Raw genomic sequence first — 20,000 nt, 5'->3', positions numbered from 1 at the left:
GCTGGGTTTCTATCAGCTGTTGCTCTTTCAGTATTAATATCACAGCTGTGCACTGGAACCTCGTACCCAAAGCTCCTACACGTGTGTTTGTGCCTTTTACACGAGCTTCAGCTTCTCCACATCTGCACAGTCCTGATTCACCATGAAGCGTCATGCTGGACCAGAAGCCCAGCGGTCCTGGCAGGTCCGAGTCCATCAGGGTCCTGATGCTGCTAGCGCCCCGCCGTTGCCGTGAGGATGCCCACCTTCGTCAGCGCTAATGCAGTGTGATAGCTGTGGTCATCGCCTCAGGCACTGTCAGAGCCTGAAACACAGCGGGGCTTTGACAGGGCACACGTGGGCTTTGGTGGACAGGGCACACGTGGGCTTTGGTGGACAGGGCACACGTGGGCTTTGGTGGACAGGGCACATGTGGGCTTTGGTGGACAGGGTACATGTGGGCTTTGGTGGACAGGGCACATGTGGGCTTTGGTGGACAGGGCACATGTGGGCTTTGGTGGACAGGGCACACGTGGGCTTTGGTGGACATGGCACATGTGGGCTTTTGTGGACAGGGCACACGTGGACTTTGGTGGACAGTGTACACGTGGGCTTTGGTGGACAGGGCACACGTGGGCTTTGGTGGACAGGGCACACGTGGGCTTTGGTGGACAGGGCACACGTGGGCTTTGGTGGAGTCAGCACTCTCCAGCTGGAGTCCAGGACCCATAGACACGGCACATCAACCATAGACATAGCACATCAACCCCATCAATCTTCACCAATTTCATCCACCCCTGTGGCACGGCGTCACACTCCGACCTTTGACCTGACGTTTTATGCGTTTGTAAAGGTTAACGCTCTGCCGCAGGTGAAGAGCCCCAGTGCTCCACTCTGCTCTGCCATGATGATTCACACCCCCTACAGGCCCCGGACGGCCCCCACTGTTAGCTCATATGACTCAGGAGTCCCATCCATCCAGGAGGGGGCGGAGTCTGACTAAAGGAGCAGGATGAGGACTAATGCATTCCTATTATCCTCTTTCGCCCCCAGTACTCCCCAGTATCACCCAGTATCACCCAGTACAGTTAGCTAAGGCAAGTTTGGCCTGATTCGCTCTGTAATAACTTCCATGCCCTGTGAGCAGGACATGGGGTCTGGACGACTGGCCCGCACCCTGAAGAAAAGGTTCTCTTTATGGAGAGTTCTCTTTATTTCCCGTCACCCAGAATGCCCCTGGTGGGGTTTCCAAGGGCAGCATTGTCTAGGTCCACCCCAAGCCCTCTCCCCCCGGTGCCCAGCATAACTCATAGCAAATAAAGCGCAAGTCTTTCCCCAGAGCAGGGTGGGCTGGTACAGACTCCAGTAATATGGCCGCTGGGGCGGATAACGTTCCAGAAGCAGAATGTGGAGTCAGCACCCGTGCGCGAGGCCCATCCATGACTGTGAAGGATCTAAGGCATTCAGATGGCAGTTTATTTCAGGACAAGAAACAGGAAGTGAGGCAATAAAGTGGGTCACCAGGAGCTCAGGTAGCGGTGGGACGGAGCTCACAATTCAGTTCCGATCCGTTTGTAGCCTCTGTTTGTCTAGCTGATATTGTCACAACATCATTGAGCTCCTGCAAGCCTTGAACGATAGCACAATGATAGCCCTGAAAACGTAACCGCACTGATCAGTACAGCCATTGTGCTTCTCTTTAGTCATGGACTCCAACTCCCATGATCCAATGGAAGGTCACATGTCATTCAACCATTCAGGATCTCTATCTCATTCAGCATGGAATAAACTGTTGTTGTCCCAGGAGCCCATGTGCTCTTTCCTGGCTGTACGTTCCTGTGAAGGACCTGTTTTTGTAGCTGTCGTCGTCCCTTTACGGTTTCTGCTTGTGATATTGTTCTCTCCCTCTTCCTACATGTGAATATCTGTAAGCGTCTGTTGCATTACTGTATATGAATATCTGGCTATGTACAGATGCATGTGTATTTATGTGTGCATTTGCGTATGCTTTTATATGTATGTGTGTGTGTGTGTGTGTGTGTATTTTTGTGCACGTGAGTGTGTGTGCATGTTTATTTGTCACACTCTCAGTATAGACAGGTAAATGTGAACTCTTAAATCAACATAACTATGCACTTTTACACACATGAAGTCTGTCTGCTTGACAGGCGGATTCAATACATGCACCTTGTAACAGAACCAAACCCACTGACTGCAGACAGGTCCTCTTATACCTGTACTCTCTCTCTCTCTCTCTCTCTCTCTCTCTCTCTCTCTCTCTCTCTCACACACACACACACACACACACACACACACACACACACACACACACACTGCCCTTTGATCTGCTCCCTTCTCCTGACGGTGTTCACTTCACTGTTTTCTCTTGTGTCTGACATTCCCCTTTTTCCTGTCCTCTTTCAATTACATTCTCTCCCTCTCTCTCTCTCCCTCTCTCTCATTCTTCCTCAATCTCTCTACCTCATTCCTCTCGTTCTCTCTCTCTTTGGCTACTAGCTGTGCCCTGTATCCGTGTTGCTCATAAAGGACATGTGGGACATGTCTGCCACAGGTAATAGCCTGTCTAATCAACTTTGCCCCACCAAGAAAAGAAGGAGAGTTATAAAGGGAGGAGGTGAGAGATGGAGAACCCCCACCCAGACCTCTCCTCCTCCTCCCACTATCAGTGACCACGGCAACAGGACAGAAACACAGGAGAGGACGGACCAAGAGGAGAGACACGACAGCTCAGCTGAAAAGTCTGAGACAGACCCAGCTCGAGACGATCTCCGGGAGAAATGAGAGAAGAGGGGAGCAACTGGACAAAGTGAAGACAAGGAGAGAAAGAGAGGGAGGGACAGAGAGAGAGAGAGAGTGAGCACAACAGAAAATTGCTCTACAGAGAAAAAAAACACAGGGAGAAAAGAGAGAGAGAGAGAAATAACACGAGATAAGAAACAGACGAATGAAGGCAGCTCTCTTCTCCATCAGCGTCTGAGTGGCATGAGGCAGCTGGACTCGTTGGTGTCCCAGTGGACCCTATTAACCCTCTCTGGCTTTCATTCCCACATCCTGCTTTTAGCTCGGAGATCCACTGTCCTCTCAGCACAGGCTCTCAACCACCTCGTCTCTCACGCTTTCTCCTATCGTCTCCCGTCTTCTCCCACAGTCTCCCACAGTCTCCCATTCTCTCCCTATCTTCTCACACAGTCTCCCATTCTGTTCCTATCTTCTCACAGTCTCCCATTCTCTCCATATCTTCTCACACAGTCTCCCATTCTCTCACTATCTTCTCACAGTCTCCCCTTCTCTCCCTATCTTCTCCCACAGTCCTGGTTTCGTCTTCTGTTCAAGTCCAGGTCTCTTTCTCTGATGCTGCAGGTTCACATTTTTAAAACTCCAGTGGACTCAGGACAGAAGAGCGCCCCCTTTGTTTGTCACCATAAATAGCCGTGACACTCTATTTGGTAATTATCCGTTGTGCGCGTCTAACAGGTGCTCTCAGCACAGAGGGCTTCTCTTCATCTCAGACGCTCGTGCGTGTAGGAGGTGCAGCGAAAAAAAGAACCTTTCACATGATCTTACAGCAGTAACGCTTCTCCGCACTTATTGGACGTGAGGCACAGAGAGTGCTTTAATCACTGCAGTGCCCTGACACAGCCCAGTCGCAAAACGCTCCTGGTTTAGTGGTGACATCTTTCCCTTGAACGGGCGTTTATTCTATTTCCATGGTTACAGTATCCCACCCTGGATCAGTGATTTAGTTCCTCCCTCTGGCAGACTCCATCACATCTTTAATGTCAGACGTGGGGATGGTCCATTGAGAGGAGACTGATGCAATCACAAGTGAAGAAAGCCTCAGAGTTCCTCTACTGTCTTCTCCTCTCAATTACTGTCCCTGTCCTCTCAATTACTGTCCCTGTCCTGGACGGGGTGAGGACCTTATCATTAACGACAGCAGGTTAGCGGAGGTCACTCATATATGACACTGTTCACTGGAATGAGTGTGTGTTAGTGGAGAAGCCAACGTTCATTTACAAAATGTTTCTTTTTTATTTGAATTAGAATAGAACAGATGATAATTCACTTGAGGTCATTTAAGGTTAGGACTTCAAAGAAATACAAACCAAGGGCCATTCTGCTCTCCTCACGTGTAAGAAAAATGCTCTTTCTTTCAGCGCTTAGAGTAAATGCAAAATCAGCATGCACAAGACAGCATGCACGAGAGCGTGCACGAGAACGTGCACGAGAGCGCGCACGAGAGCGCGCATGAGACGATAACGAGCTTTCTGGAGAAAGGGCAGCACGCTGCAGCTCACTGATATGTTTACTTGCGTATTTCACATCCACACTTGTAAGCCGAGCTGCATCGTGGAGCTGGACTTAATCTTTCCAGTTTAGCGATCTCCAACAATCTGCTTTTAATTCATAAAACTCCACCTGTCAGAGCAAAGCCCAGTTCATTAACGCTGTTTCCTGACCCATGCAAATATGCGATTAGAAGCCCGATGGCACACAAAGACCACAGCTCTGCACTTCATTACGGCAAAAAGAGCCTCCGACACGTCCAGGCAACTAGGAGATTAATGGCCGCCAGTAAACACAGATAGGAAGTGGCCGAAGCGTTTCTGAGCCGCTTTCAGATGCGAGGATTAAAATGCGTATATGAGTGCTGCAAATTACAGCTGGGACTACACTTCTGACTTCTCTCATATGAAGGGGGCCGAGACGCAGGGTGGAGATACAGCGTGGTGGTGGGGGGGGGGGGGGGGGGGGTGGGGGGGGGGCATGAAACACACCCCAGTATTACAGCCCTGCCTCACACTCCGGCTTATTCCGTTTCTGAGATTTTCTGGATGGGTAAAACGCTTCCACCGAAAAACCAAAATAACCCAGGCAGGCCAGGCAGGGCTGTCCTGTGCCTTCTGGAGCAGGCGTGTTTATTCCAGCCACTCCACCTGATGCCCCACCTGTCATCCCAGCAGATGAACACGTCTGTCAACACTTTGTACCTCTGTATTCCAGGCCCGGTGTGCCCCAGCAGTGGGAGTTTTCCTGCTACAAACGCTGCCATGGTGATCTCCGACTGGACACCCGCCATCTCTTACAACACATTAACGCCTTTCTTCCTGGGATTCTTATTATAACTGCTGCACATGGCCATTACATATCAGTACTATAGTAGTTACATGTACAATACGTATCAGTACTATATCTGTTACATGGCCATTACATATCACTACTATAGTAGTTACATGTACAATACGTATCAGTACTATATCTGTTACATGGCCATTACATATCACTACTATAGTATATATATACTATGTAGCGTGCTTGGGTAATTATTAGACAATAAGGCTTTCTGGGAAAAAATGAAATATAATTGTAAGGTATCATAATTTGTAATGCGTAACTCAGTTCTTTGCTGGTGGAGCAGCACTGTAGCTTCTCCTCATTCTGATCCAGACTCCTGCGAACAAGAACTCTGCCCTGAGATAAGAGCTTCCACGAGGTTCACCTACGCTAACAACCTGGTGAATAGCAAAGTATTATTAATCAACTGCCTATCTCATCACTCAAATGAGAACTCGTCATGGGAACTCTGGAAATGCGAGCTCTGTAGTTCTTTGAAGCGTGCTTTGTGTCCATGGTCAGGAATGGAAGGCGATTCTGTGGTATTGTTGTGTTCACCTACTTAACCACTAGGGGTGCTGTTTCTTGAACCTTGAATTCGAAACCCAAAACACCTGTTAGTGGGGGAAGCGGAAACGTGTTTGAGGAGCTGTGTTCGGTGAACTAACCTCTGGCCATAGCTGGACTCCTTCCTTCGGCAGTGCAGGGTCACGACCCTGTGACCTTCCGACCGGACATCCTGGCTGACCATCCACAGCGTGGGGTTACAAGGTCTCGCCCCCAGGAATGCAACACCGTCTTGGAGTTTCACCCTGTGGGGATAGGGGGGAGCGGTCAGCATGTGGAGGGAGGGGGGAGCGGTCAGCATGTGCAGTCTGTTCAATCTGACCACGGCACGGGAGAGCACAGCGAGCCTGTCAGAACGACGCGTCAACACTTAGCACAGCCCACCAGTGTCAGAGAGCAGAGCAGGATTCACAGCCTGCCCCTTCTGCTTACACTGCTTCACAAGCCACACCCCTGCATGATGGCCACGCCTCCAGTACCTCTGGCTCCACCTCCACATCTCATCATGTGATCAGGGTTACACGTGTATATACATCATGTGTTTCAGAGTAGGTGCCATCAGTACTCATTTCAGAGGTGAAGTCCTGGGGACAGACAGGACACGTCCAGACAACCGCCACTCATCACGGGTCCAGACAACCGCCACTCATCACGGGTCCAGAAACGCCCACTCATCACGGGTCCAGAAACGCCCACTCATCATGGGTCCAGAAACACCCACTCATCACGGGTCCAGAAACACCCACCCATCACGGGTCCAGAAACACCCACTCATCACGGGTCCAGAAATGCCCACTCATCACGGGTCCAGACAACCGCCACTCATCACGGGTCCAGACAACCGCCACTCATCACAGGTCCAGAAACACCCACTCATCACGGGTCCAGACAACCGCCACTCATCACGGGTCCAGACAACCGCCACTCATCACAGGTCCAGAAACACCCACTCATCACGGGTCCAGACAACTGCCACTCATCTCATGTCTGGACACGCCCACTTCTGCACATTCCTTTCTTATTGTTCTCCCTGTGAGTGGGCGAGGCCCAGTGTGAAAGCTTATTGGCTTGGTGCAGGATATTTGACAGCTCATCCTGTGTAGAACTTCATTTAACTTTCAGACCAGTAGCACAACTCTTTCCTGTCTTCTTGTGTTAGACGAAAGGGAAGAGAAAGTTACAACCCTAACCTGGTCCCAGGTCATGACATTGTTCATGGTTTTGTAAACATGGTTCCTAATCCCATATAATATAATATACGTATAGACACTTGCATCTGTCAGAGACCTCAGACGTGATTATTTTTACAGTATAACACATTTCTATTCTAATATGGAGCATCTCTCACTCTCATTGATTGAAACCACTCTTAGAAGAAGCCAGTAATAAAAAAGGTAGCACATGTATCTCTCTTTCTCTTTCTATATATATACTGGTATATATATTTATATCCCTCTCTCTCTCTCTCTCTCTCTCTCTCTCTCTCTTTTTCTCTCTCCCTCTCTCTCTCCTCTCTCTCTCTCTCACTCTCTCTGCTGTACTTGACCCTCTGTATCAATGATCCCCCAGTGATATTGAACTAGCCGTTTAGTGCCGTACTGTTAAATGCCTGTGTGTGTTTCTCTTTCACTGCTGTTTGAGTGTGTTCCCTCATCCCGCAGTAAAAGCCGGCAGCAGCGTGCATCCTCCCGCATGGAGACTCACGTGTATCCTCCCGCACTGAGATTCACGTGTATCCTCCCGCACAGAGACTCACGTGATTCCTCCCGCATGGAGACTCACGTGATTCCTCACGCATGGAGACTCACATGTATCCTTCCATATGGAGACTCAAGTGAGACACAACCCTGGAGACACGAATTTGGAGACACGACCCTGGAGACACGACCCTGGAGACTCTTGTCCAGGTCTCCCAGCGACTGTGCTGACTGTGTTGTAAAGTAGAGTCTGTTTTTCAGCTCTGTGCACAATGAATATGAGCAACATGTCTGCTGCCCATCTGGTCACCATGGTCACAGTGACTGGAGCTCTAACACAACACCACCATGAGACTTCACACATATGAATTCAATATGCAATAATTAGGATTGTTCTTTCAACAGCAACTCATAGAGCCGAATTTCCCTTCACACACACACACACACACACACACACACACACACACACACACACACATACACACAACACCAACAACTGATGCAGCACCTCACTCACACCCATAAGCAACTGTGTTCACACTGCAGGACTCTGAACCCAGACAGCAGCTCTGCAAAACCTGCAAAAAAAAGCATTCCAACACAGAAGAGCAGAAGAAAGATGCATTGTGATGGGTGTTGTGCACCGGCCCGTTACACAGAAACACCTCTACAGGACCCTTATATCAGAGTAGAATGTCTTTATTGTCACTATACGGATGTATAATGAGGTTGAAAGTCCCACAGAAATCAGAGTTCCACAGAAACACCTCTCCAGGACCATTACATCAGACTCTCACAGAAACAACACCACAGGAGCGTTACATCAGACTTCCTCAGAAAAACCTCTACACATCCATTACATCAGACTCCCATGGAAACAACACCACAGGACTGTTACATCAGACTTCCACAGAAACACCTCTACCATGAAGATACATCAGACTCTCACAGAACCACCTCTACAGGGCTGTTACATCAGACTCCCACAGAAACACCTCTATAGGGCTGTTACATCAGACTCCCACAGAAACACCTCTACAGGGCTGTTACATCAGACTCACAGAAACACCTCTACCGGGCTGTTACATCAGACTCACAGGCTGTGTTCGAAATAGTCTACTACATACTACTGGCATACTGATCGAGCCCCAAATCAGTATGCCGTATGCAGTATGTGACCAAAATGAAAATTTCCAGTACGCGAAACATGCCCGGATTACCTACTACTTCCGCAAAATATTCCAGTACGCAAACAGAGCTATCTTCATGGTGTACTGTATCCCATCATGCAATGCTACGATCACGTGACCCCGTAGTATGCTTTGCTTTTGTCGCGTACTGGAAACTGTACTGCATACTACTACGAGGACCAGTATGCACTATCCAGTATATACTGAGTCCAGTATGCAGTATCCAGTATGTAGTAGTCTATTTCGAACACAGCTACAGAAACACCTCTACTGGGCTGTTACATCAGACTCACAGAAACACCTCTACCGGGCTGTTACATCAGACTCACAGAAACACCTCTACAGGGCTGTTACATCAGACTCACAGAAACACCTCTACCGGGCTGTTACATCAGACTCACAGAAACACCTCTACCGGGCTGTTACATCAGACTCTCACAGAAACACCTCTACCGGGCTGTTACATCAGACTCACAGAAACACCTCTACCGGGCTGTTACATCAGACTCTCACAGAAACACCTCTACCGGGCTGTTACATCAGACTCCCACAGAAACACCTCTACAGGGCTGTTACATCAGACTCCCACAGAACCACCTCTACAGGGCTGTTACATCAGACTCCCACAGAAACACCTCTACAGGGCTGTTACATCAGACTCCCACAAAACCACCTCTACAGGGCTGTTACATCAGACTCCCACAGAACCACCTCTACAGGGCTGTTACATCAGACTCTCACAGAAACACCTCTACCGGGCTGTTACATCAGACTCTCACAGAAACACCTCTACAGGGCTGTTACATCAGACTCCCACAGAACCACCTCTACAGGGCTGTTACATCAGACTCTCACAGAAACACCTCTACAGGGCTGTTACATCAGACTCTCACAGAAACACCTCTACCGGGCTGTTACATAAGACTCCCACAGAAACACCTCTACAGGGCTGTTACATCAGACTCTCACAGAAAAACCTCTACCGGGCTGTTACATCAGACTCCCACAGAAACACCTCTACAGGGCTGTTACATCAGACTCCCACAGAAACACCTCTACAGGGCTGTTACATCAGACTCCCACAGAAACACCTCTACAGGGCTGTTACATCAGACTCCCACAGAAACACCTCTACAGGGCTGTTACATCAGACTCTCACAGAAACACCTCTACCGGGCTGTTACATCAGACTCTCACAGAAACACCTCTACAGGGCTGTTACATCAGACTCTCACAGAAACACCTCTACAGGGCTGTTACATCAGACTCCCACAGAAACACCTCTACCGGGCTGTTACATCAGACTCTCACAGAAACACCTCTACAGGGCCCAGGCATCATGATTAATCCCCATCAGCAGATCATCAACTTCAACCAGTCTGATGTCACTCAGTGCATTTTGAAGAATGCAGCCTTTCTTCAAATGAGTAAAAATCAGACGTCAACACTAACCATCAGCCTGTAGTTCACTTCCTCTTATCACCATGCAGAGGGGTGTGTCAGTAGATGTTACTTAGCGCCTGCAGCGGCGTGAGAGTGAGAGTGAGAGTGAGAGTGAGCACAGATGTCACAGGATTCCTGACATCATCACTAAGGGGGGGCTCCTCAAATCTGCAAAAGCACAACACAGCCGTTTTAATTCTCCACAGAAACAGCCTCAGGACACAGGTTAGCGACACCAAGACAAATGGGCAACAAAATGGCCAATCAAAATGGCCAATCAAAACGCTCGGTTGGGGGCAGAGACCTTATTAGCATGTGACAGGGTCTGTAATTGCCCCTGGAGAGTTGGGGGCTAACAGACGGAGCAGGACCCCACACGAGAGTGCTCTGGTCTGGCCACAGAGCTCTGGTTACTCACCTCCTCTGATCAATTCACCGCACCTCACTGCATCATAATTGGTCCGTCCATACAGTGCGCACTTAGGGAAGAAGATGTGGGTTCATTACGGGGGTTCAGGCCACCCAGAAGCAGATGTGTTCACACTGTGAATTATAAACTCAGGAGGAGAGGGGTGCTCAATCGACCGATACGTCTTATTAGCCCCCATGATATTCTTACACAACACAATATAACTTACAATTCGTGTATTGCCAGCGTAAGCCGTCTGAAGTTGTAGTAATTAGTAACACAGTACCGGATTCCCTTGTTCTCTGTTGATGTAATTTAGCTGCACACCCGACAGAAAGACGCGTACGTGTGTTAACCCACAACAGACGATTTGCAACTGTGAGTCATCCCGCTAAATCGAGCAGGTCTTCTAATTCTGTTCGGTCTCTGAAATAAAGGGGGGACATGGGTAATGCTCGGTGAACAAGGTTCTCACAGACCGGATGACATTTGGAGAAGTGCCAGACAGCAGAGCGGAGCTGGCAAACTCGAGCGCTGCACTACATTTAGAGCCGCGGGACCCCGGGGCCCTGCCGTCCTGACACACACGTCAGCACAGGCACTCTTCTCTGGTGTCTACCACCGGCACTGCAGGCACAAACACACACGCAAACACACACCGCCACCTGCTCCCGGAGCGTGCAGAACAGGCAAACACACACCGCCACCTGCACTGCAGACACGCTCGGAAATCAAAGTCTGAATTGGTCACCGAATGTTGTTGTCAACATAGTTGTTAATGTTGTTGTTGTTGTTGTTGTTGCTGACACTATTGTTGTCATTGTTAGTTGCAGTGCATTCTGACCTAAATCCATTAACCAAGCAGGTAAGTGAGCAGGTAAGTGAACAGTTGTGAATGTTGAATCTGGCAGACTGTCTGTCTGGATTGTTTACGCTCCTCTTTGCTGTTCTATAGGCTGACTGGGTTCCTGTAGACTACATCTGAGCTCAACACTCTCCTCCCAGTGTGTGTGAGCTACCCAGGAAGCCTGGGACAATACTGCAACTCATTCTCAGACTGGTCTCATTCTCAGGCTGGTCTCACTCTCAGGCTGGTCTCATTCTCAGACTGGTCTCACTCTCAGACTGGTCTCATACTCAGGCTGGTCTCATTCTCAGACTGGTCTCATACTCAGGCTGGTCTCATTCTCAGACTGGTCTCATACTCAGGCTGGTCTCATTCTCAGGCTGGTCTCATTCTCAGTATAGAGTATTAGGAATGCAGAGCTGTTTCTGCAGGATATGGACTTCAAGTTGGAAGTTAAAATTATGTATTTTAAGATAAACTAAAGGAAAGTCAAGCAGAAAAGGATATTTGGTCTGCTTGCACTGTGAGACAGGCACTGTGAGACAGGCGCTGTATTGTCTATAATTGCCATTTACAGTGAAGAGTGGCGCTGTCAGTGTCCTGCTGTTCACCGGAGAACTTTAACTCTGACAGCACTTTTACTTGGCCAGTCTCTCTCCTATCTACTGGTCAGGCAGAGCAGTAACTTCAGCACATGGGGAAGGGTCATTCACTCCTGCAGAAGAAGGATCTGCACCTCCACACCTCACACCTCCACACCTCACACTTCCACACCTCCACACCTCACACATCCACTCCTCACGCCTCCACACCTCACATTTCCAAACCTCCACACCTCACACTTCCACACCTCCACACCTCACACCTCCACACCTCACACTTCCACACCTCCACACCTCACACATCCACTCCTCACGCCTCCACACCTCACACTTCCAAACCTCCACACCTCACAACTCCACACCTCACACTTCCAAACCTCCACACCTCCACACCTCACAACTCTACACCTCACACTTCCAAACCTCCACACCTCCACACCTCACAACTCTACACCTCACACTTCCAAACCTCCACACCTCACACCTCCACTCCTCACACCTCCACACCTCACACTTCCACACCTCCACACCTCACACCTCCACACATCACACCTCCACACCTCACATCTCACTTGAACAAATACAAAAACATGGATATTAGAGGACTGAAAGAATGAAACAACCTTCAGAGTCCCTGTGTTGAGACTCTGTGTTAAGAGTCCCTGAGATAAGAGACTCTGTGTTAAGAGACTCTGTGTTAAGAGTACGTGAGATAAGTGACTCTGTGTTAAGACTCTGTGTTAAGAGTCCGTGAGATAAGAGACTCTGTGTTAAGAGACTCTGTGTTAAGAGTACGTGAGATAAGTGACTCTGTGTTAAGACTCTGTGTTAAGAGTCCGTGAGATAAGAGACTCTGTGTTGAGACTCTGTGTTAAGAGTCCGTGAGATAAGAGACTCTGTGTTAAGAGACTCTGTGTTAAGAGCCCCTGTGATAAAGAACTGTGTTAAGCCCTCTGCACTTATGCTGTTCTTAAACTATAACTAACTAGCTAAACTCTGTTTAACTTTCTGGATATATCTTAATAGTTTGATGAATTACAAGCCTGGAGTTCACAGCTTTGGTAGAAAGGTTCAAGTTCAAGAAAATAAAAATTCAGGAATAGTTCTCCCCCCCAACACACACACACACACACACACACACACACACACACACACACACACACACACACACACACACACACACAGGTTAAATCACTTATGCCACCTACAGTTTTCTCTGTCCTTGCAGCCAGATGAATGTTCCTGATTCATTCATAAGTGACACAAATCAGTCGTCATTTTCTTGCTCTAGATTATCTGCACTGGTAGGACAGATCCCATCTCCACTGTGGCAGTATATCCATGTGTATCAGTGTCATATTAATGTCACAGGAATGTAATTAAGGCTTTGGTGTCCAGGGTAACACACACACACTAACCCTAGATGGGTGTGTAAGTAACCCTAACACTAACCCCTACCCTAACCCTAACTCCTAGCCTTAACCCTAATCCTAATCCGAGCTTCATGGAGTAAAGACCATTCCAACAGTTTGGATCTCTCAGTGTTTCATCTCTGTGACCTCACGACTTACAGGGGAAGGAATAAAGAACTAAATGTTACTGTTATTACTGCTCACAGGTGAGCACAATCTAGTGCTTCATGTGTGAGTTACACTGTTGGATTTACATGCACAGTGGAGCCATGTGGTTTATTTTATGTGGTTACGATTAACAGAGAATACAAGCACCTGTTAAAGAATGAAGAATGAAGAATGAAGTGTGTGTGTGTGTGTGTGTGTGTGTGTGTGTGTGTGTGTTCTGAACCCAGATCAGCATGTTGTTGAATGTTAGACAGGCACCTGGACTTCTTAAAAGGTTTCTTGTTCTGACTAATGGCAGACACAATTTTCGAACTGCCATTTACAGTTCCCTAATAACACAGAACAAAATGCCATTAAATCGTTTTTTATTAACAATCTTGCCACCATTTCCAAAGATTTGTATTCAATAGTATTATTACACACAGCACAGATTTATAGGCGATTAGAAAAGAACATTACTGATTAAACGGCCAATCTGCTCTCAGAGACCATGTTAACTACATTAACCATCAGGCAATGGGGCAGCTGCTGGGACAGAGAAGGTGCTCTGGCAGGGCTGTGGGTTTTTTCATGGCGTCAATGTGTGCAGCAATGGTGGTTAAAGAGGGGAAGAGAGAGGGTGTCTAGGGGGTGTGGCCAATCCCCCTCCCCCTCCCCCTCCCCCTCCCCTGTCCCGTCATGGCGGACACACCAATCCTGTTCCAGTCTAATTTAAAGCTTTAATTTGGTTATAATACTCTTGTGCTTAAAAGATGTTTTGGAATGTATATACTTTTTATGTTGCGTTTCCCTCCTTGTGTCGGGTGTACCTGAGTGTGTGTGTGTGTGTGTGTGTGTGTGTGTGTGTGTGTGTGTGTGTGTGTGTGTGTGTGTGTGTGTGTGTGTGTGTGTGTGTGTGTGTGCGTGTGTGTGTGTGTGTGTGTGTGTGTGTGTGTGTGTGTGTGTGTGTTTGGGGGTCTCTCTGTAACTTACCAGTGCGTGACTCCACAGTCTGTTCTGCAAATTGACATCTTGTTAAGTTAATCTGTCTTGCTACATATATCTCTGTCTGTCTCTCTCTCTCTCTCTCTCTCTCTCTCTCTCTCTCTCTCTCTCTCTCTCTCTCTCTGTATAATCCCCCTCAGCACATCACTTAGTAATTGCAGGCTCTGATTTATGAGCATACTGGATAATGAATAGTATGACTTATTCAGGATTCTTATAAATCACCACATTTCTTGTGTACGTCTTTTAAAAAACACTGTATTATCTTTTAATAAAAAAGAATTGCCATATGGCTTTAGACTAGATTTCTCAACAGAGCAAATCTGCTCTATCATTTCAGCCTGCTCTAATATCTCAGTCTGCACCAACATCTTAGTCTGCACCAACACCTCAGTCTGCACCAACATCTCAGTCTGCTCTAATATCTCAGTCTGCACCAACATCTCAGTCTGCACCAACACCTCAGTCTGCACCAACATCTCAGTCTGCACCAACATCTCAGTCTGCACCAACACCTCAGTCTGCACCAACATCTCAGTCTGCTCTAATATCTCAGTCTGCACCAACACCTCAGTCTGCACCAACATCTCAGTCTGCTCTAATATCTCAGTCTGCACCAACACCTCAGTCTGCACCAACATCTCAGTCTGCTCTAACACCTCAGTCTGCACCAACATCTCAGTCTGCTCTAACATCTCAGGCTGCACCAACATCTCAGCCTGCAACAAACATCTCAGTCTTACTTCTCATTCTACACTAACATCTCCATGGATGGTGCAGTCTGACTTTGTTGTAATACTGTTCATTGTTCATGTGTGTACAGATTCTGCTGTACTGAAAGCGAGTGGCCAGGAAATTATTGAAAGAATTGAAAGTCATTTTGAAAGAATGTTTACTTGCAAACCTAACCTGGTCTAAGCCTGGACCTAACCTGGTCTAAGCCTGGACCAAACCTGGTCTAAGCCTGGTCTAAGACTAGTCTAAGCCTGGTCCAAGTTGAAATGTGTTCAGGTGTCTATTGGGTTCTACTGGGTTCCACTTGGTTCTACTGGATTTTACTGGGTTCCACTGTTCATTCACACTGGACATTCTGGGACCTCATGTAGTAATAGTATCTGAATGTCCAGATTCCACCAGATACAGAGAACCTTATTCAGAGAAGCTTTCTGAAAGAGAGGGAACCCCCCCCCCCTTGTAAAACGCAGTGCTTTTATGGTATAGAATGTCATTCATAAAGAAAAGATAAATGTGCTTGTTTGTAATTGAAAAGGGGTTCAAAAGGGGTCAAAATTTACAGCCCTGCCCCCTCTCGAACACCCTCTCAAAATGACAGAATGGCATTACATTTCAAACAAATGTCTCTCTCTTTCTCTCTCCCTCCACTTTCTCTCCATCTACTCCTTTCTCACTCTCTTTCTTTATTTCTCCCTTTCTATCTTTATCTCCCTCACACACACACACACACACACACACACACACACACACACACACACACACACACACACACACAACACACACACACACACACACACACACACACACACACACACACACACACTCACACCTGTACAGATTCCTTCCCTACAGCCAATTTCAGAGCAATAAACCAGCCCTCTCTACACAATGAATTTTTCACAACTTTCGTTCCCTCCTTCAGCCCTGGCCCTCCTCAAGAACACTCAAACGTGATCCTGACGAATTCCTGGAGTGTGATACCTGATCAATAATTCTCTCCTTTCAACCCCATCACAAATGTTTGTTCTATCGCTTCCCCCAAATTGACATGTAGGTGTACACATGTCCACACACCAGTCTGATCTCACTAAGACACTAAGAATGCCTCTTTGTTGGAGTCTGATCTAAGTAAGGCACTACAAATAGAGTCTGATCTCAACAACATGTAAAAAGCACATCTCCAGATCCTAGATCATCAACGGCGCACCTTCACCATCTCAGTCTGCACCGGAGGCTTCAGCATTCTGTCACCGTGGTGACACTGAGCTCAGTGGTCTGGGCAACCTGGAGTCTGATTGGCCTCCAGAGTATCACACACACACACACACACACCTCACTTCCTGTCTGTGAATCCGAGAGTTTGATTGGTTGTGTGCTGTTCCGTTTGACCAATTACCAACCTTCTGTCAGAGTAAACATGGAAGGACAGGGCGGAAAGACGAAGATCAGCCATTAAGAATTCAGCCTCATCTTTTTATGAAAGGATTCTGCTGGAAATGGAGACAAGCAATTGCATTTGGCAGACAGACAGACAGAGAGAGAGACAGATGTACCCACTGACCAGAGAGGTTAAATGAAGGAGAGAGAGAGAATGAAAAATAGAGGGGGGTGGGACAGAATATGCATTATATTGGAGGTTACTAGAGGAAGAGCCAAACTCATACACTGCCTTTCCAGCTCTTTGTTTTCTCCTGCACCTCATTAATGCCATTTTTGTTCCAATCAAGGTTCCTCATTGGAAGAACACGAGAGAGGGCGGAGCCACTCAGCACAGAGAAGTGGGGGAGGAGCCCATCGTCTATATCTGCATACAAAGAAAAACCTCATAATTTCAAGGAACAATTCACAATTCACCATGCATGAGTGTGTCTCCACTAAGCTGTGAGAACAGATAAAAGAGGAAAGTCAAGAATAGATTTGCTCTCGTGTGCGTGCACACCCCACCCACACACCCAGATCCCCTCCGCTCACATCTCATTTTTATGGCAAGTTTACAGATAGAGACAGAAGGAACTCCAGAAGATTTCGAGTGAGATGTTTCTTTGAAGTCTAAATATCTCCCGGTCCTTTCTTTGATGAAAGCGCCCACAACTGACCTCTTTAGGTCCGCAATCAGGAGCTCACAGCGAACCAATGGAGTGACAGTCACAGGTGAATATGAGATCAGCGGCAGACATGCAGGCAGACCTCCCCATAAACAGGTCAAGCTCAGGACTGTGACATTTATGTGGAACATTAAAAGAGTCCTGTCACGTAGGGCAACGCCCCCTCTCGTAGCTGTCACTCTGGGTTCCCTCATGTCCGTGTTCCCTGCCTGTTTGTCCCGCCCTGCTCGTTGTCTTCATGTTTCCTTGTTTGTTGCCACGCCCCAGTGTCATTGTCATCACCTGTCCCTAGTTAGTTTCTTTGTATATAGTCCCAGTATTTCCCCAGTCCAGTATCCGTGATTTTGTCTACTTCGTGCCTTGTGCTTTGTTATACCTGTTCGTCGTGAGTATTGTTTCCGCTGCCTGCATTCCTGCCTGTTCCGTGTTTCCCCGTCGTGTTTGGTTTATCTGTCCGAGTATGTCTGTTGTTATTTCTTGTATGGACTGCCTTCCCGTTATGACCCCTGCCTGCCACTACGACTCTGCTTTTGGAATTTCCTGTATTAAATCTCGCTCTCCTCCGCGTTTGTGTCCGTCTCCATGTTCTGCCCAGCGCAGATCGTTACATAATCACGGATCCTACAAGGACACAGCGAGGGAGCGAGACTCTGGTGAGTTTAATCGCTGCGATGAGATGTTGGCTGGTTCGGTCCAGTTCAACTCTCCGATATCACAGTGTGAACGAACCAGAGACAGAAATTCCCCTGGCGCTGTGGGAACACGGAGGTCTCGACGCGCACCAACGAAAGCCCAGTCACTTTCGGTTTCGACTGGCTTTCGCGTCGAGACTCCTGTTGAGCGCTACGTGTCTGCCCGGCTTGATCACTATAGGGAGGAGAAACCTATAGTACAAGTCGCGGGCAGACGGATTGAGTGCACAGACTGGCGTTTGCTAAACCCTCGGTTGGCTCTCGATGGCTTCTGCGAGCTCCCGACGCCTCAGAGGAGGCGGAGCCGTCGCAGAGAGAGCCGCCGAGGGGCTTCTGTGTCTGTGTGTTCTTCCAGGCTCAACCCGGACCCTGAGGAAGAGGACCTACCGCCGCTGATCCCGCCGGCTACTCCACACGACACCCCCAAGTATTTTTTGGGGGGGAGTACAAGCCACGTCGGCTTGGCGGACACGCCCCCCGATGACGTCAGTATGGTGGCTCCGGCCCCCGAGGACGTCGGCTTGGCGGACACGCCCCCCGATGACGTCAGTATGGTGGCTCCGCCCCCCGAGGACGTCGGCTTGGCGGACACGCCCCCCGATGACGTCAGTATGGTGGCTCCGCCCCCCGAGGACGTCGGCTTGGCGTACACGCCCCCCGAGGACGTCGGCTTGGCGTACACGCCCCCCGAGGACGTCGGCTTGGCGTACACGCCCCCCGAGGACGTCGGCTTGGCGTACACGCCCCCCGAGTGCATCTCCTCACCTCAGGTTCCTGTCCCCGCTGCCCGTAGGCAGTTCGTGCCTGTTCCTGTCCCCGCTGCCCGTAGGCAGTCCGTACCTGTTCCTGTCCCCGCGACCCAGGAGAGGTCGTCCACGCCGGTTCCTGTCCCTGCGACCCAGGAGAGGTCGTCCACGCCGGTTCCTGTCCCTGCGACCCAGGAGAGGTCGTCCACGCCGGTTCCTGTCCCTGCGACCCAGGAGAGGTCGTCCACGCCGGTTCCTGTCCCTGCTGCCCGTCGGCAGTCCACGCCAGTTCCTGTCCCCGCGACCCTGGAGAGGTCGCCCGCGCCGGCTGCTGTCCCCGCGACCCTGGAGAGGTCGCCCGCGCCGGCTGCTGCTCCCGCTGCCCGCCAGCGGACCCTGCCTGTTCCCGCTGCCCGCCAGCGGACCCTGCCTGTTCCCGCTGCCCGCCAGCGGACCCTGCCTGTTCCCGCTGCCCGCCAGCGGACCCTGCCTGTTCCCGCTGCCCGCCAGCGGACCCTGCCTGTTCCCGCTGCCTGTCTGCCGGCTCCTGTTCCCGCTGCCTGTCTGCCTGTGCCCGCTGCCCGCCGCCCGGCCGCGCCTGTGCCCGCTGCCCTCCGCCCGGCCGCGCCTGTGTCCCCAGAGACTGTGCTGCCCTCTATTGGGCCTGGACTCTTTGTGCCCCCTGCTCTGCCATGTGCCCCTGTCTCATTTCCCATATTCCCCTTGCTCCCGTGTCCTGTGCCTGGCTTTGTGTTGGTCCCTGTCCCCGTGGTGGTGTCTGTTCGTGTCCTTGTGCCCGTTCCTGTGCCTGTGTCTGGTGGTGTCGTCTCCGTCCCAGTCCCCGTGTCTGTTCCCCAAGTTGTTACCCACCTTGTTCCTGTCCCTGTCACAGTCGTCCAAGCCATGTTTGCCTCTGTGTTTGCCCCGGCCCTGTCCCCTGGCCCCGCTCCCGTGTCTGTTCCCAGTCCTGTCTCGTCCGGCCCTGCTCCCGTGTCTCCCCCTGGCCCTGCCCGTACTGCCGTACCCCGACCCAGCTCCTGGCCAGTCTCTGCTCCCCTGTCTCCAGTCCCTGCCGTGCCCCAGGTCCCTCGCCCTGTCTTGTCTGGTCCTGTCCCTCTGGTCCGTCCTGTGTCTGCTGTCCCTGTCCCTCGCCACGTCCCATGATTCCCTGTCCAGTCTGCCCTTGCGTGCCCCGGAGTGGCACGCTTTGAGGGGGGGTTCTGTCACGTAGGGCAACGCCCCCTCTCGTAGCTGTCACTCTGGGTTCCCTCATGTCCGTGTTCCCTGC

The 20,000-nt window shown here is 49.7% G+C and overlaps 1 protein-coding gene across 1 annotated transcript in view; it reads right to left on the bottom strand.

The window, feature by feature from the left end:
- The window catches only part of LOC143498922 (transmembrane protein 132C), a 186,249-nt gene that overhangs the window by 78,775 nt on the left and 87,474 nt on the right, over nt 1-20,000 (bottom strand). Inside the window, exon 3 of the mRNA XM_076993829.1 lies at nt 5,784-5,927. Coding sequence (XP_076849944.1) covers nt 5,784-5,927 — 144 coding nt within the window. The remainder of the gene's footprint in view (nt 1-5,783; nt 5,928-20,000) is intronic.

The sequence above is a fragment of the Brachyhypopomus gauderio genome, unplaced genomic scaffold, assembly GCF_052324685.1.
Source record: "Brachyhypopomus gauderio isolate BG-103 unplaced genomic scaffold, BGAUD_0.2 sc124, whole genome shotgun sequence".
Lineage (NCBI taxonomy): Eukaryota > Metazoa > Chordata > Actinopteri > Gymnotiformes > Hypopomidae > Brachyhypopomus > Brachyhypopomus gauderio.
Note: the sequence above shows the minus strand (reverse complement) of the source record. Positions and strands in the feature narration are given on the sequence as shown.